The sequence below is a fragment of the Lathamus discolor genome, chromosome 3 (assembly GCF_037157495.1).
Source record: "Lathamus discolor isolate bLatDis1 chromosome 3, bLatDis1.hap1, whole genome shotgun sequence".
Taxonomy (NCBI): Eukaryota; Metazoa; Chordata; class Aves; order Psittaciformes; family Psittacidae; genus Lathamus; species Lathamus discolor.
Window position 1 is genome coordinate 144,275,693 of NC_088886.1, and position 19,163 is coordinate 144,294,855.

Here is a 19,163-nt window from a genome sequence, read left to right on the forward strand (position 1 = left end):
ACAAGTATAAATGGAAGCAGAGTCATGGCTAAAACCTAATATTTACTAACAGCAAACAATATGTCTTAAACAAAGCACTTTGTCAAGTCCCATAAATGTACAATATGTTATGAACTACACTTCCAAAGACAGTATGATTAAACATCCACCATCGCAATGCAACGACCTAGAATTTTTATTAGGAGTAGTTATGCCTTCAAATTAAATTATAATACTGCATTTTATGGCTGTTTTTTGCAGGCTATAGCGATCTGTTTTAAAAGGGAAATACATGATGGACTACTTATTTGATTGAAAGCTAAAGTTGGATGACATTAGGAATACCTTTAATATGATGAAGAACCACATAAAGTAATAACACAGGCTATGAATAGTTTGATTTGGCTTACCTGATGCTATCCAATTTTCTGATTCTGGCTTATTCTACCACTTTGTACTTTTGTGGGTATTCCCACAAAAGGATATTGATGTGAAATGTAGAAACAACTGTAGCTTAGGGGAACACTGCAAACGCTACATCTGCTTTTAGTAGCAATAACTTGCAAAATTCTTTCTGAGGATAAGAACTATAATCTGTCCACAGAAATTTCCATTTTCTGTAAAGGCGTGTAGCACACTTTAATAAAGTTGTATTTTTGTAAGCTGTTAAATAGGTTTTTAGTAACCTCATCCTCATTTTCAATTGAACAATTATTAAACTATTAAACAAAATTGCATGATTCCTAAAACTGTAGTCTGGAGTTTTACAGTCTGCTATAAAGCACAGTATTATTATAATAGACTAAAGATGCTCAGACTATTAAAACTTTTTTTTTAAATGAACTGTAAAATATTTTATCATTGATGAAATAATTCTAAATTATTCTGCTCTCCAGCAATGTACATGCAACAGTATTTTGGTATAACGAAAAGCATGCTAATAAAAAATATTATATAAACTGTAATTCTAATATACAAAATAAACCATTTTGCTGGCTTTCAGTAACAGAAGTTTATCATACCTGAGTTCCAACATTAAAAATGGTTTGTCAGAGTACTGATCATTAAATGTAAGGTCCATTGTCACAAAGAGCTCCACAAGGCAAAGAAACTGAATGTTTACCAGTGTACATCTGTGTAGCTCTGATAATAACAATAGGGATGTGCTGACTTACATTGTCAGAGAGTTTTAGCCTGTATTTTACTCTACAAATCATGACTGATCTTGCAAGGGGGCCCGATGTTCAACTAAGAAGTTCAACCAAGGCTGGTAAATGAGAACAATTTTCTACTGATTACTGATGGCTGATGTCTCATAGCAACGCTGACACTAATATGATACATCTAAGCCTATAGGATATGATACTTGGCTACATCCTCAAACTATTCCTCTGATGTTCAAAAGAGAGGCAAACGACTCTGTACTTAGAAATTAATCAGATCTATTAACCAGATCTTTAGCTTCAGCAGCATTCCAACAAGCTTGAAAATTATCCATCTTGTGTGGTCCTGAAATTCTTTGGCAAAGACAGTGAAGAACCCAAGTGTAGCCTTGCTCTGAGTGGGTGCAGTCTAGATCATACCACTAGTACATATGTACTCATATGCTCATTGCAAAGCAGACTTTCAGCACTGAGATCATTGTTTGCACAGTAATGCAGATGTACTGCTGACCACTTTCCTGCCTATGGACAGCAGGATTGCCATCCAGACTGAAAACCCAAACCTGTCCCTCTCTCATGGGGACCTCACCTTCTCTGGTTCTATCTGAAAGACGCAAGAATCATGCAGTAAATGAATACAGCCTCAGTGAAACATATATATCCCCATTTTTTGAGGACCCACTCCAGCATGGTGCTGAAGCAAACAAGGATTAACTTCACTGAAATCAACATCAAAGAAATCAGTGGACAAAGCAGTGTCCTTTTCGGTAAAATACAGCATTTTCTTCAGTGCTCTCCAAATGAGACGTTTAAGACTAAAGATGAAACTTCAAATTATCCCTGAATGTCAGACTTTTACCTGAACATGCAAGGCACACAAGACCTCTTTAGGTACAACAGAATGGCTACTGAAGCAAATTAAAGGTCTTGCTTTTTCAGGAGAAAAGCTGCCAATAAGTGTTCTCTAAATCACTTGTACCAGCAGGCTGACCCCATTATGTCAGGTCATCCTGGAAATATAGGAGGTTAATTTAAATCTTTTCATACAAAACATAGTCAATACTATAATTTATTTTTTATCATTATTTTTTATTTTGTTCTGGCACAGCATGGTGAGTTTTATATTTCTGTCCATCTTTTGCCTCACACTATAACTTTCTGCGTAGTAGCAATGCCCAGAGGAAGAGATCCAAGTACGACTACTCCCAAGGGACAAAGCAGGCAGAGCATCTGGAAGGAGAGTGCTTGTTTTTCACATAACAAAAAAGTAACAGAAAGATCACAGGCTGTGTGAAGAGATGGGGGAAGGAGGGTGTCAGGCACTTGGGCAAGTTAATACAGGTGCTCAGTGGATACATCAAGTTCTCTTTGCCTCTATTCCAGGGTACCATCTCAGCAGATGTACTATCCCCTCATCAAAAGCACACCTACATGCTGCCTGTGTTTCCGGCTTATATTCACCCACCACTCAATTACCTGTCCACAAAGCTCCACACCTGCTGTGTCTTGATCCTCAGAACATCACACCGAAGCTTTTAACCCTCTCCAAACACCTACACAGTGCTTTATAATAATAAGATTTAGCATATGGGAAGCTACATTAAATAATTATAGACAGTACTTCAAACATCAGATTAGAAGATCCACACACAGCACTGAAGGCTTTGCAAAAGATAGATTTACAAGTGAAAATCACAGTCATTCCCAGTCTCTGAGTCATGTTTTAAGTCTTGGTCTCCTCAGAGAACTGTGAGCCCTGGTTTTGTCCTAAGACTTGCCATATTAGATATGTTTGTAAAACTCCAAGTTTATGTAAAATTACATTAATTTGTGGAATAACAGCACGCAATATGGCCCATGTCTGTTCTAAACACTCACTAGTCTTATATGCAAATAGAGAGAATTGCCGTATATAAGTGTCTAGGTTTCACTTTTCCTCCTTGTTCCCCACAAAAATGTTTGAGCTCTTTAATCCCCATCTCATATTTTTTTAAACTTTGCTGCTGAGAGTACAATAACATTCACATACTGGACTCTATTGAAAAGTGCTTGCCTGTAGTCTGAAGGGTCATGTATCCCAATTACGTGTGTCCACTGCTTACACTTCTTCAAAAGCACAAAGACCTTAAATTCCCTCTGAATGCTGAACCAAGGTTAACTAGAGCAAGACATTTATAATAAATGTGGGCGAACAAAGTATAGAACTAGCCAGGGAGTTGAATGATTTCAGAGCAGAAATTTAGACTTAAATATCCTTAACCATCTTAACTCCTATCATCTCTGTCTTGTGCAAAATGCCCCTGAAATATTACAGCAAACCCAGTACGAAAGTCTTAAATTTCTATTTATCTCTGCTGACAATGTAGTAACAACTGGTCTAATCTACTCTAATCTATCACTTGAAGTTTATTTCATTATCATCTTTCAGCTCCATGCATGTCCTAAATGCAGAAGCAGCATTTTTCTTGAAGAATACATGGTGTGAGTACACATCCAAACTCATTCTTTTGCCCCTTTCAAATAAGCCAACATGACAGCTCAAGAAGCGGTGATAGAATGTGAGACTGAAAGACCATAACGATTTCTTGACTGGCGTACTGAGCACAAGCCACGTTCGAGAATGAAGGATAAACAAATATGTCAGTTCAACAGAAAACATTAAGAGTAAAGCTATCAGAAAAAAAGATAGGAATGGCAATTACTTAATAAAATCTGCCTTCACAAGGAGCATGCTGTCGGCATTCATCTTCCTTTTTGTTCATAGCACTTAATAAATTATTTTATGTGGTTCTAAGGATCCTTTGCAAGATGCCAAACCCTTCAAAAAATACCTGAATTTAGCATTTTATATAAAAATAAGCACTACATACTCTCTCTGTTAGACAAACTGTCGAAAACCAGTTCTACAAAAAAGTTTCTAGGATGCTTGAAAAAGTGAAGCATCTTCGTGGCAAAGATGGAATACTGATTTAATTTAGGAATAGAAAGAGTGTATTACACAAATCCATGCATCTATAACATAATAGATAACATAATCTATAACATAAAATAAGCATATATCAGAAATCAACATTTCTCCATATCAATATGAAATAAGAAGATACCCCCATGAGAAAAGAACTGGAAATTCTTGTATCAATGGCAGGTGGAAATGAAGAACAATTTCTAAACTGCACCACTGAAAAGAAAATTATGGTTTTGTTTCAATTTTTTTTTTGTCCAAACCTACAACAAGTATTGAAAATATTGAGCACAGGGAAACAAAGAGTAACAAAACAAAGCAAATAGTATCGCATATTTTGTTTAAGCATTCACAATCCTTCCCAGTTTTGCACGGGTGCAGGAGAACAAGGCACAGCAACAAAACCATTAGTGGATTCTTGCTTTTCATACAACCATTTTGAACAAGTCAGAGAAAAATGCATCAAAAATTGCTCAGCCAGTGACACTCTTGGCAGATTGGGTTAGTAGTGCCCTGTATTTTACAGCCCCAGGAGGTTAGTATTTGTTCATTTCTATGGCAATTTATACTGATCAATCACTTCCTATTCTTTCTTCCTTCACTGTGTTTTTAAACCCACTAACTAGGATGTGCAGCCTTGTAGCATCCCAGTGATCATTTCCTTTTCCCCTCTCTGCCATTGTCTTTTTGTGCTCAGACTAATGCTTTTAATTCTACTTTTCACTGTTTTGGCTATATTGCTTTTTTGAAACCTTTCAGCTCAACTGCTAAGCACATAACAAAGCCCTTCAGATTACTTCTGGTCGCACTAGTTCATGTTTTGAGAATACTACAAAGGCATATTTTTCATGGGAGGAGAGCCTCGGAATGAATACCCTTCTCCAAGTGTGATATGAAGGCTCCAGTTCCTTTGTAAAATTTGCATTGAGTTTTAAGTCTCACATGCAAAGTGGCACCATACTGTCCAACAAACAGGCTTCCTTTTAAAAAAGTGTGGGCTCGTTTTGGCTCTATTTGTAAGTTTTTTTTTTTTTTACGAATGCATTAAAATAGAAGAGCTTTGCTCTTCATGTTTCAGTTCTGACACAAGGAAGTAGCGAGCACCAGAATCTTGAGCTTCACAGGAATGAAACTGCTTGATTCCCATAACTTCAGTGACCTTTTAGTGCAGACTTACCTACAGTTTTTACAAAACAGCAGAGATCATTTATTTAAAGCAAGCTCTTTTCCCGACAGACATTTACTTCTTGTGTTGAATATAGCAGGGGTACACTGGAAGTCGTAACATAGCTTTAAACCAGTGCTGATAAACTCACGTTGGATGGAACTTCAAAATGCCAAAATAACATGAGTAAAGACAGGGAATAATGTTATTAATTTTCAAAACACTGGGAAAGCTATTCAGGGTTGACGAACATTTGCAAATCGAACTGAATCCAATGGGATTTTTGATCACTTGTCATTTCTTCAGCTCATTATTTATTAGCTGTACTTTGGTAGCATCTGGAGGCCTTACTCTACAGGGGACTGCACAAACATTGAAGGAAAATGTGATCTCTCCCATAAAACAACTTCTGAATATAACATGAAGTGAATTAATAATATCCCATCAAGGTCTTGCTTTAAATGCAAGATATTCTAGGTCTCAGGTTTAAAAGGTTACATTTCTTCTCGCATATTCTATTTGTATAGAAATATATGCCTACATCTATCTCCTTCTCATCAGTAACTTACAAAGCTTAACTAATAATGAATGCACAGGTATGAAAAAAAGAATTAAACCAGAAAGACCTGAACTTGACACCATCTACCATTAACCCACTATGCTTTGTGACTCTTTAATGCCTCTGAAAAATGTCAATTCGTATGCGATTGCCAATTCAAAATAAAGGTAGAAACTAGAAAAGGATGAAGGTGAGAAATTCGTGCCGGAAAAATTTAGAAGCAAAATACATTTCTGAGGAATACAAACAGTCCATTTTAGTGAACATGGAAAGCATGATACAGTTTAATATGATGAATACAAAATCTATTTTTTGTAAGTGAAATACTAATGCCGCAGTGTGGAAGAGTGTGGGAATCTGGAAAATCAGTATCTTAATATAGATGAGACCTTAAACATGGACACTCATTTGTGTCACAGATTCTCCTTCTGTAAAGACAAAAATAAACAGGGCAAGCTGATCTATCTCTGACCTAATTTTGCATTTAAACTACCAGTAGGTTTTATAACCCCTGATTCTAATCTGGCCAAAGAATGTTTTCAGCTTACATTTCCTGTTGCCTCTTTCCTGCCTTCATTTTGCAGTTGTTTCCTGCTGAAGTTCAACTTTCTAAAAGCTGCATATACTGCCTTAAATCCAGAATCAAAGATGCACCATGAATAGCCACTGAAGTCTCAAAGAAAATCGCTACAGCCATTGGCCAAAATCACATCACAACCTTGACCCCAGTTCAGGAAAGCACTGATTCAAAACAGCTTTGTCCAGCTTCTTCACCATGTAGTTTGCAGCACCACATATTCTCTAATACCCAGACCTACTCAGCCAAAAAAACTCTTAAGTTTACTGCCAATAAAGTAAGAAAGAAGGCAGCAGGACATGCTAGCTGACATTAAGAGCTCCCTCTGAATTTGTATTACTCAGGGGATTAATTTAATCTGACATATCCTGGCAGTGTTTGGAGAGTGCCACATTCATATCCAAACCTGAGATAACAAATTAAATACTAGGCCCTGTTTCTGAGCCAGAGAGGCAATAAAGTCCATTTTGAAATACTTGTGTTTCCGACTCAAAGTAAGTGTTTCTGATAATTTACGATATATCCGCCTTGTAACTACACCATGGGAATAAACAAATATTCCAGTTTAAGCAGACATCTATTTATGCGGCAGCTTTGTACATATATCCATGAAAAACTTTCATTTATGCACCGCACCAAGTACAAGACTCCCTTACCTGCAGGTTTGCACATGCTGGTGAATCGTTGTGGGTGGGTATTTCATTGTTGGTGGTCTCTGAACCTGTGTTTTTAAGTCTGGAAGCTGTTGTAGTTGTGGCTGTAGTGGTCTGTACTGGTAAGACTGGCTGCCACACATTCACATCAGTACCATTGCCGAAGGCCTGAATTGCGTTTTCTGTAGAAATAAATTACAGGCAATTTTCCATTTCTAAACAAATGGTAGAAAGAAGAACTGACTTTTTACATTACTATTACATTGAAAAATGTGTATTTATAGAAACTCAATTTTTATGCTGAGGAATGTGTCTTAATTTTGAACATAGCAGAAGCAAACTGAGAGTCTGGGGTTGCATAATTATGTGGTGCAAACTCTTCTTTGTAATGTTCCCAGTAATTCTTGACAGAAGCTCTAGGAAAGCCTCAAAAATTTACTTTAAAGGTTTAAAATACAGTTTGAACATTTTAGCTTAAGTCAGGCAGGTGATATTACATAGCAAATTAAAAACAGAGAGCTGGCAAAATATTAGTTTATTTCTACAGCTTGCTACAGTAAAACTAATATGCCTAAAACTATGAAATTGTTTAAGACTATCTTTTCCTCGCAGTTTTCAATCAAAATCTGCATAATTAGGTGAGGGAAGCAAGCCCGAACTAAAACTTCAGAATATAAAAGTTAAAAAGCTTATCACAGTTTCAAGGGATTAAAGAGTGTGTTTATGGCAAGAGTAAATTGGTTGGGGTTTTTCATAAACAAATAGGAAAAAAAAATTAATCAGGTCTTTGGGGATTCAACATGGATTTAGGGATTTCTTATTTCAGATTCTTTATACAAGAAATCAAACAATTTCACTGGGGACTAATACGTGGAAGTTATTAATACTTCTTCTCTGTGGTATTCATTGCCTTATAAGAACTAAATGTGAATTATTTTATGAAAAAAGATGCATTTTATTGTAATATTGGTTCTTAGAACTCCAACATGCAAAGGGAAGAATTTGTAAAAGGCACCACAATCATCTGGGTTGATGGAGTCAAAGTCAGAAGAATGGAACAATAGTTTTCTTTGTTTTACCTGAATAAGCAATATATAAAGCAATAGTTTCCTGTGATTTCTTAAATTAACAGTAACTCTTTGTTCCCATTTTTGCAGGAAGGATCACAGAAATACATGAAATCGTTCCAGTTTTGTAAGGAAAATAAGTTATCTTTAATCAGTTCACAGAATCATACTCCATGGTTGTTATGAGTCTGTCCCCATCGTTCTTATAACTCCCCTTTAAGTACTGAAAGGCCACAATAAGGTCTCCCTGGAACCTTCTTTCAGGTTGAACAACCCCAACCCTCTCACAGGAGAAGTGTTGCATCCCTCCTTATATTTTCATAACATTTTGAACATATAAACTGTATCTGAAATATGTATTTTTATATGTATTTCAAGTATGTTTCAAAAAACTTCATAAGAGTAAGGAGGTGCTTGAAATGTCTAACTGCTCTAGCAAAGTTCCCTTCAATAATTTTTATTAACTAACTCACTGCTTTATGCTTTTCCTCCCACTTAGCAATTCTTTTTACCTCAGTATAAGGCAGGTGCAAACAAATCCTTTGCACAGATAGGTATATATACTCAATCCAATTCAGTTCAGCAGGAATACTAGAGTATGTAACTGAATGTCAGGGCATTCGCTTTCAGAACAGCTAAAATAAAGTCTTAAGATGGATTTCCAGAATTGGAACTGAAGAGGCAGTAACCAACAAACTTGCATAATCCAATAAAGAGAATAAAATTTTGTGCAAGCAAGGTAATACACAACCCCAAATCTTAGGGTGGCATAGATCTTATTTGGAGCCTATTAATTTGGATTTTTTAGCTTTCTTGAGACTGGGCCAATTTCACAGTTCTGCTATAAACCCATATGCTGCAGGACAATGCTGAGTTAAACTTTATCTAATACATGCAAAAAGAAAACAATGTAATGTTTGTCTTTTTTAGAACTGATTACTAAAAGACTGGAATTTTAATTTGTATTTTCACACCCACCTTTTGAAATCAAAACTTCCACTCTATTTTCAACTTAACAGCTGTTGCAAAAGGCTTTTCAAGGCTACAGTGGAACTCTAGGCAAGTGCATACAGAGGTTCAAGAAAGACCAGGATTTCAGGTGTGTATGTGGGACATGGTAAACTCAGTTTGATATCCCAGGCTCCACACCACACGTAGTATGTACATGACCTTAGATCTCCTGCTTCCTGAGTCACCTAGACGTCCGGATACAGCCTCTCCTATTCAACTTTGCATAAATAACCCAAATCACTAGTTTATTTTCCATTTTGAAGGGGAAGTATACTTAAGCAAAACAGATTAGCAAGAAATTCCTAGTTTTATTATTTGTGGGAAAAGAGTTTTTGCTTTGTCTAAAAAATCTGTGAGGAATTTAAATCTCATCCAATAGACAAATGATATTTTTCTCCAGGAACTGGAAGGCCCATTAATGACAATGACAATTAAGAAAAAAAATAAAAAATTGGAACTTTTCCCATTATCTGAAAGCTACAAAAATTTGTATTAAACCAGAACATCTTTAATTTCTTCCCAAAGAAGACATCTCTTACAGTTAGGATGACTATAATTTGTCTCATGGTAACCTCTAATGTCTTCAATTTGTCTTCATTAAAGCTTTTATACCAATACCAAAAGAAAGGACAAGGGACAGCTCTGTCTTTATGTTCTAAAAGGAACCTGTAACATTTCAGCAATTAATGCATTCACAAATGAATAAAACCTGATATATTACAATATACATATAAATGGCAGCCCCATTAGGTTTGAAGGTCTGATGCTATATTATTAATTTTTACCCAGTCACAGTCTGAGTTGTTTTCTGGGATTTTTTGTTAAATGATCTTGGGTAATTGATTCATTCTTCCAAAGCTTAATAAACAGTGTATCAAACAGCAACTTAAGACACACTTTTTGAATGCAAAGCTCCCCTTGTCTTCACAACAGTGCTGCCTGTTGAGAAGCTACCGATGGAGATTTTCAGACCCTATACTAAAATACAGACTGATCCCTGCATTAGCAGCATTAGCTCAAGCACACAGGGCTGGATGGGACAGCCTGGATCACTGAGCTCATTTCCTATATTTTTTAAAGCCATGATGTATGCTACTTCTCATAAGCTGATGAAATATGACTTCTAAAACCAGAAGAATACCCTCAAAAATCCTGCTGAGGCAGATTCCTTAACTTTAGTCTGATAGTTAAAAATTTTCCTATTTTGAGCCTAAATATGTACGGGCAGTATCTTCCTTTTCGATCCTGTACCAACACTGTCCTCTAGGTTAAGTAATTCTATTCCCTCCCTGGGCTTGCCCCTCTAATGCAATTGCAAAGGACGATCACATATCCTTTCAACTTCTGTTCTGCCAGGCTAGGGAAGCCAAGCTTTTTTGGTCTCCTCATTTATCTGAAATTAAAACTCTGATGCACACTCCACATCATCCAATTATGCTGCTCCAGGCAGACAGGAAATTTGAAAAGGGAACCTGCCAAAATCGACTCCACTGAGCCATTCTGAAATTTATAATAGACCCTAATTTGGAAGTGAGCTTGACTGAAGAAAAAAGAAGTCAATAACTTAACAAAATCTTTACAATAGGTACCATCCAGACTTGTGTTAAAACCAGGCACTTGAGATCGAGTAGCCTAAAAAACATGAAGCTTGGCTATAAATTGCAAGCACAATCCAATTTATACTTACCTACAGCAAATCCTTCATATCATAAACTACATGTCTTTTTTATATGAAGCTCTTAAATTATACAGAAGCCCCTCAGGTGTTGCAATCTTTTGGTACAGATTGCCTGACTGTTAGGGTCCAAATATGATCTGTGATGTAAACATATTTCTCTATGATAGCACTTTGTTATTTGGATTTTTTTCCAAGAGCTTCTCATGTTTGCAATCTTGGCCATAAAACACAGTATCAGGCATATTTGCTCTTCTGTTTAATTCTTACACCTACAGCAGAAGCATGCTCCCAAAGTGCAAAGAGATGGCTTTGATGCATCATAACCTACTTAAACAGTAGGTATTCCATAAAACATCCAAAACCACATTTAAATACATCTAATTTTGTACTCACTAAGGCATGTATTGTCCTGGAAGAAATTCAGGAATTTCAGGCATTCATCTATGTCATTACCGCTGTTGCTGCAGTCACACCATGGGGCAACACTGAGACTATTCGAGTCTATGTAGTTTGGTGTCATCACCGTGCCTAGTAACAAAGAGAGAAGAACAGTACTGTGAGCGACTTCTGTACTAGAACATTCTTTCAAGAAGACAGCAAACAGCACTTGGTATAAGTCATGTACTCAGAGCTGGATTCACAATGCAGGGCTCTAACTTCCAGATTTAACAGTTCCTGGTTCCTTTTGCTCTTTGACACCCAGCCTTGTGCCATGCTTCACACCCTCTGTTGTTCAAATGCAACCACTTTAGGGACCGTAACATGATTCTCACATTAAAGTCTCAATCCTTTCCTCCAAAAAGGATTATATTGCATTCCCCCAGAGAGCTCCATCAGCAGAACTGGCATGTGGAAAACCATGGCACAGGGGAAGGCTGGATAGGGAGATAGTGGGAACTTCTTAAAAGGGATTTGCTGCCAAATCAAACATATGTGGACCTGCACACTGAGTTGCACTCTAAAAATCCAGTTTTTATTCCTCGCTTGTGTTCTTTTCCCATTTTGGTTCTAGCTGCAAATAAATGGCTGAAACCATTTCTGTTAATCTTGCTGTGCCACTACTTTTTCAGTACAGTGACTGTTTCTTAAACAACTTGCAACCACAGGTTCATTCTAACTCTATTACAAATTCCTGGGTAAATATTCTCACATTTATGTGTCAGCTCAAGGCTACTGAGAATGAAATGAAACCAAAGAATGCATTTTGTGTCCTAAAAGATGCATAGCAACTGTTCATCACTCATCCGGGTCAGGCAACTTTTATATGATCAGCACTTATTCAAACCAGTAGTCTCACTCAAGGCATTGCCCCAGGTGGTCACAGATCTCCAGCTTCCCCAAGGACTGAGAAATTTGGACCTTTATTTTACAGAAAACAGGAAAAATTAAATAAAAAGGGGCTGGTACTCCAGACTGGTCCTGGTGACAGCAGCTTCAGGAAACACGTTCCTCACTTGGTAATCCACAATTCTAGGACAGGCTATATATCATGAGGAAATGTGATCACATCTCCTCCAAACTGACACCAAGGTAGTCATTAAGAAGATAGAATAGACGAAGTATAAATACTAGAGACCCAACATGTACACTAGCAGAGAAAATTTGGTCCATAGGTCCAGGGTCCAAGAGCCTGCAATAACACACAGAAAAGGGCTATCAAACAAAGCTAAAAAAAAAAAGGAATATTAGAAGTAACATAAATCACAGGATGATGTAAAATAGCCTTTCAGACACCAGGCAGCACTGGGAATGGAACAAATCGACATGCAAACTGCCTCATCCATGACCTGGGAGACAAAAGAGAACAAACATTAAGGGCTGACCTGAGAAAGGCAGAAATGTATGTGAAAATGAGTGCAGTCCCACTGCCAAACTCACATAAACCATCGGTCGTCTTGGTTTGGGATGCTCTTAAATTAGAATGCAATCCCATACCTTTACCTACTTTCAGCTTTTAACGTATAGCTGCAGTAATAATTGCTCAAATTCTACGTGAGATTAGCACATGAGTAAATAGCACAGTTCGAAACTTATTAAATAGAGGTAGTGAATTTAGTAAAGTAGGCAAATAGCATTTGCACCATTAATGAAAATTTGACCATCGATAAATAAGATGAATGATGTTAAAATAAAACATATGGAACCATCTGTCTGTTATATGTTTGATGGTTCAGTACTACTACTTCAACCATGTGATGTGATCTGAAAAGAAATGAGAGGAAATAAAAATCCAGAGGATTTTGCAAATGGAAAGAAAACAGCAGGGTTCAAAAAACCAAAATCCGAGTAGAAAATGCTTAGTAAAGGGTTAAACAACCAAAAAGGTATTGAGGAAATTAGAAAGGTCACTGAGGTAAGACTTTCTTATCACAAAGAGGTAACAAGGTAATTAAATGGGTCAAGACAGGGGCTAAAAGTGTAACAGATACTAAAGTATGATTAGGGTTGATGAATACAGGAAAGACAGGACAAGGAATGTGTTTACCCAGAACACAAACTGTACATCCAGCAAAAACAGAGTGGCTGAAAGAGCAGCTAGTAGAAAATCAGTCTGTCATTTAAACCTGGGGGCAGATGTGAACCCAAGCGGATTATGTGCTTGGTTTCCTGGGGTGGATTTCCTTTTTTTCCCTGCAATGCCTGTGCCTCCCTCCTCCACTCCCCCCTGCTAGCTGGCATCTTGGAAATTCTGCTGAAGGACACTAACAGATCAGAAAAACCATGGTGGCTGGCAGTAAAATAGGACATGCTGGGTTTCCTGTGTTCTATCTATCAAATAGTTCTGTGATCGTCTCAGCAGCAGGCAGCCAGGTCTCTGTATTTTAGACAAAAGCAGAATAGACCTGAATACAGCCAAGAGGGTCCTTAAATTAGGGTCAATAAAGAATAAGAAGATGCATGGTGAGTCCAGGAGGAGGGGAGTGTGACCAGAATTCCTTTGGGCCAAAGCAATTCTAGTTTATTCCCATGAACTCTCATGGAATTCCTAGAATCCCAGGGAAATAAGACGGATTTTAGTGAAGACAAGGGAAAATGTGTCAGAAAGTGAAGACTAAAGTAGGTCTTGAAGTCAGGAGTCAGAGCAATACCGAACTGATGTGGGAGTGCAGACAGATCTAGTTGGCCTGAGAAGGCTGTAACCAAAGCACTGAATCTCAAACATGGCTATCTCCAGCCTTTTTGTACATTTAATAATTTCTACATTTTTTGGTTTTTAAAAATTTTAATTTATCCCTATTATGACAAAAAGGAGCCCAACGTGATGAATTAAGATTTTCAAAATGCCTGTAAAAATACAAATCTTTAAAATTATACATGTAATATATATATTATATATATGTTATATATATAATATATATATGACACACTGATGCAAACCTTAAAGCACCCTTTACAGACTGTTATCCACTTAAACTGATAAAGCAGCTGACACAAAAACTGTGCCTGACTCTATTTCCACTTAAGTTACTTATTTCAGGTGAGATTCCACTGACTTCAGGAAATTAACTCTGATTTACATCACTGTATGTGACAGCAGAATCACATCCACTGTACCTTCCATAGAGAATCCTCAATTTCCTGAACAAACTCTATGGAGGTGTAATTTTTGCTACATTTAATGACATGGCTAACTGAAATAATATTTTATTTTAATGAACAATATTTTATCTTAATTAAAACACCTGGAGATCCTCAAGCTTTGATGAATGACTGGATCTGTAATGGCTTCTTACCCACAATCTATCTGTCTCTTCTTCCTATACTTTATATATATACATTAAGCAGACATTTAGACCTCTGTCTTCTATCTCAGCATGTTACCAATTTGATGATCTTCACATAATTTACTCCATCTTTACATCAGGCTGATACCAGAAGCAGGAATTTAATATTTCAGCACAAAAGGACATGGAACTGTTGGAACAAGTCCAGAGGAGGCCATGAGGATGATCAGGGGACTGGAGCACCTCCCGTATGAAGACAGGCTGAGGAAGTTGGGGCTGTTCAGCCTGGAGAAGAGAAGGCTGCGTGGGGACCTCATAGCAGCCTTCCAGTATCTGAAGGGGGCCTATAGGGATGCTGGGGAGGGACTCTTCATTAGGGACTGTAGTGACAGGACAAGGGGTAACGGGTTAAAACTTAAACAGGGGAAGTTTAGATTGGAGATGAGGAGGAAATTCTTTATTGTGAGGGTGGTGAGGCATGGGAATGGGTTGCTCAAGGAAGTTGTGAATGCTCCATCCCTGGCGGTGCTCAAGGCCAGGTTGGACAGAGCCTTGGGTGAGATGGTTTAGTGTGAGGTGTCCCTGCCCATGGCAGGGGGGTTGGAACTTGATGATCTTAAGGTCCTTTACAACCCTCACTATTCTATGATTCTACGATTCTATGAATGTTTTGGTAATTTTCTTGGTTTATGAGAATTAGTACCCAGAAGTAAAAATTCTTGTAATAATAGTCACTTCTATCAGTTTGCATGTGTCTAGGGGCTAGCAGGAAGAAAGAAAAATGTTTGTTTTTTCCCTCTGAAAACCAGATCTCCTTTTGATGTCAAATCCTCAGGGATCCATTCTACATCTCAGATGTGTGACAGTGCTTTGCAGCACGGTCATCCACAATAACACAAAACTATAGGAACTGGGTCATCCTTGGGGTTAAATTGAAAAATGGATCCAACAAAACTGTCAGCAAAATTCACTAGGTCCAGCATGAACTTCTTGGCAGCTCTTACCCAGAAGTTATCTATTAGTAACAGTTACTCTTTGCCAGCAGCTAGACTTCTTAATCTCATTGACTAGATCAGATTTCAAGGCTATTCAGTTCCTTGTTTTAGAGTCAAATGACATTCTGTCATAACTGTTCATATGTTATACCCTTTGCATACTGTCTTCATCTCTTAATTTGCAGAAGCACATCCTTTGAAACCATCACATCTGATTTTACCAGTTGCCACATGGACTTACCTCACTTGTTAGCTGCTAGAGCAATAAGAATTATAACAAGTGAACATAGCTTTCAGTCATTTTTCAGCAAACCCAACCTATTTTAGCAATATTTTGTGTATTATCTCCAGAGACACTTATTTAACAGCAGGATCTGCTTCAGGGCCTCAGCTGGCACCTTCACGCCCAACAGAAGGGGATATTACTATATCACAGCAGGTGCAGGCTGCAAGCTTAAAAACATCTTTTCTGGTGGCCTTTCAAATTTGTTTGTTTCAGAGATTTGACATTCACTTATTCTTTATTGCCCAACCATGGTATTTCTACATGTTCACCTTCCTGAGATGATCTCTCGGAATCAAATACTGCGAGTGGTATATGGGATCTGGATTGCATGAAGGCATCCTTGGGCCTGTTGACAGCCAGGAAGGTGGCAGCAAGCAATATAATTATGTTGGATTTTAGAAGACTTCAGTCCACCCTCATTGACAGGCATCTCAGAAAACATTCAGAGTATACAGAATGACACGTAGGAAAGAATAGCAACTAGAAGCAAAACAAGGCTGGGTTGGTCTACTATCTCATTCCTAAAAATGTCCTGCAAACTTGCCCTGAGGACCAAGAGGTATTTACCCAGCCTTGTGATGACACCTGCAAGATCAACCAAGGTGCAGTTTCACTTGTTCTCAGAATCATAGAATCATAGAATAGTTAGGGTTGGAAAGGACCTCAAGATCATCCAGTTTCAACCCCCCTGCCATGGGCAGGGACACCTCACACTAAACCATCCCACACAAGGCTTCATCCAACCTGGCCTTGTGAACACTGCCAGGGATGGAGCACTCACAACCCCACCCTGGGCAACCGATTCCAGTGCCTCACCACCCTTACAGGAAAGAATTTCCTCCTTATACCCAATCTAAACTTCCCCTGTTTAAGTTTTAACCCGTTATCCCTTGTCCTGTCACTACACTCCCTGACACAGAGACCCTCCCCAGCATCCCTTCTTGACTTCCTACATCATGGTCCTGTCCCAATTCAACCACACTAATAAGCTTTACTTTGTAAGCTTGAATTCATTTCAAATCCAAGCACCTTTCTCTATCTTTTTCCCTTTATTTCCTTCCAACATACAAATTTACCCCAGGGAATCTCCATACGGTTAAACAGGGCCAATAGACTTAGGTGGAGAATTTTGCCTTTTGCACAGCATTATATTCCACAGTTTTTCTTTCCTGTGAGCCTTCAGAATATACCTTCGGTGTGTTTCTTTGACCAAGCAACCCCCCCTCTCCCCTTCCCTGCCTTCTTACCAATAAGCCCCGAGTAAGCGAGGAGGCAGTCAGCATAGTTCTCCTTCAGACAGCTACTAACAGACCGTGACTCAGGCTGGCAGTTCGTGAAGAAATCTGCGAGGCGAGATCTGTAACGTGAAGAAAAATGCATATCTTTAAAAACCAAGCCTGCAGGCACTCTTACCTTTTAAACCCTTTATTTTTAGACAAAGCTTAATATTCTTTAACTTCAGCGTATATTGGACACATTTCAGCTGATGGGAGTCTCTAAGATGCATCTCTTTCCAGAATCCATTTTTGAAGTCAGGACGAAAAAGTGCCAGAATGACAGGAAAATGTCAGGCCTTTCCTAAAAGAAATGCTCTGCATTTTCATGCCAGAGAGAAAAAAAAAGAAGACAAGGAGTGATTTTATCATCTGAGCAGTCATTTTGCCTGGATCTGAACTCTGACTGGAATCTGTTACTCTACAGACTCGGAACACAGTTTCTGCTGTTTTTCAGATTACACAAACTGTATGTTTGTGCTCAGAGTCCTCTTACTATATGACCTGAGGCAGGACTTACTCTGGTACTGCTTTTTCCAGGGAATAGGTTTACTTTTGCTCTGGACTGGCCTGCAGAGCCAGCTGGCTGAAGCGGAATAGGAGGCAGATCTGGGTTGCATGGTCTCCACAGCCCTCTGCAGCCATGGTACTGAGAATCTACTTGCTCTTGTAGAATGTGCATTTATCCAACATTTACAGTATTGAGCCCAGGGCTGAGAATAATGGACTGTGTGCTCTGCGCAGAGTTCTGCTGCTGAATGGCCATATTATCTTCACTCACTTCAGCTACCCCATGTTCAAGATGGGGAGAGCACTGCTTGCTTACGAAATGTGTTTTAAGACTAGAAGTGAAGTTGTACTGCACTTAACAGGTTGCTATTACATTGGAAAACAAACAAACAAAAAGCAACTAGCATCCAGGAACTCTTCTGGTTATTTGCACTTTAAAGGCCACATAATACTGCCATTCAAGTCTGTAAAATGTAAAAGGCATCACTGAGGTGGGTCAAGGTCCTGCATCATACAGCTGCTCCCCTGTCCATCTTGGTCTGCTCTCTTCAGCTCCACTAACGCTTTCACTCAGACTTGTGAACCCAAAGCAGTGACTTTTGCTTCTTTATAAAGTGTCACTAAGACCTTTACCTCCATGAACAAAACAAGTTCACCTCCCTGCTTCAATCTTCCCTGAAAAAAAGGGATGAAAATGTTCATTTGCATGTAAGGATTCACAGCCATCTTTCAGGATCAGGTACATAATTGTTGCAAAGGCCTCTCAAAATCAGAATAGGATAACCTATGAACTTTCAGCACTGCTCTAGCATTATGTAGATCTGCAACATAAATACTCTTTTTTCGGTTCTGCAATGAAAACATGGGAGTAAGCAGAAACAACTGATTTGCAAGTGATTTATTTTACTTGTTTACATGCTCCAGAGACTAATTATCTTTGCTTGCTTTATTGTTTCACCTATCTCAGAATGGGACTGGATGTACATCATTAATTGGCCTGAAAGTAGTGATGGGCAAACTTCAAAAGGTTCACAGGCTTGAGAAAAAGCATCCTATAAATAGACTATATGGAACCTGTACCTGAATTTATCTGAGCTATTCTCCTGACCTCTTTTTAGTTCCATTACTTGCTAACTGTACTGACACTAGCAAATCCATGAGTGCCCTCAAACCACAATCATCTGTAAGCTTTTCACGCCCTCTCTTCCCTTATTTAACCATTTAACCTTGAGATGGACATCTGTACCCAGGTGCCTTAAACAGCTTTAAAGAGTCAAGCATTCTACCAGTCCTTTAAGATGCCCTATATGTATACAGAAGTTTCTACTTTTCCATAAAATCTCTGCTTTGCTGATGAATACATACTACCAGGGGACAGGCTGAGAAGGAATGGATTCCAAGGTACGGGAAGAGTCAAATAGCAGCATCACGAAGAAAGTCTGGCTAAGGCAACCCTATGTCACTGCAGTGATTCCTCTCCCTGTAAATGATTAAGGTAGTGGCTCAGATCCAGCTCTCCGAGCAACTGGGAACAAAGGCAGTTGACTCTTTCTGAGATT

General features: G+C 38.3%; 1 protein-coding gene across 2 annotated transcripts in view; it reads right to left on the reverse strand.

The window, feature by feature from the left end:
* GFRA1 (GDNF family receptor alpha 1) overlaps positions 1-19,163 on the reverse strand; it is a 150,838-nt gene that overhangs the window by 20,077 nt on the left and 111,598 nt on the right. For both annotated transcript variants that reach the window (XM_065672340.1, XM_065672341.1), the window contains exons 5-7: positions 17,068-17,177; positions 11,208-11,342; positions 7,062-7,240 (exon numbers count right to left, since the gene is read on the reverse strand). In XM_065672340.1, coding sequence (XP_065528412.1) covers positions 7,062-7,240; positions 11,208-11,342; positions 17,068-17,177 — 424 coding nt within the window. The remainder of the gene's footprint in view (positions 1-7,061; positions 7,241-11,207; positions 11,343-17,067; positions 17,178-19,163) is intronic.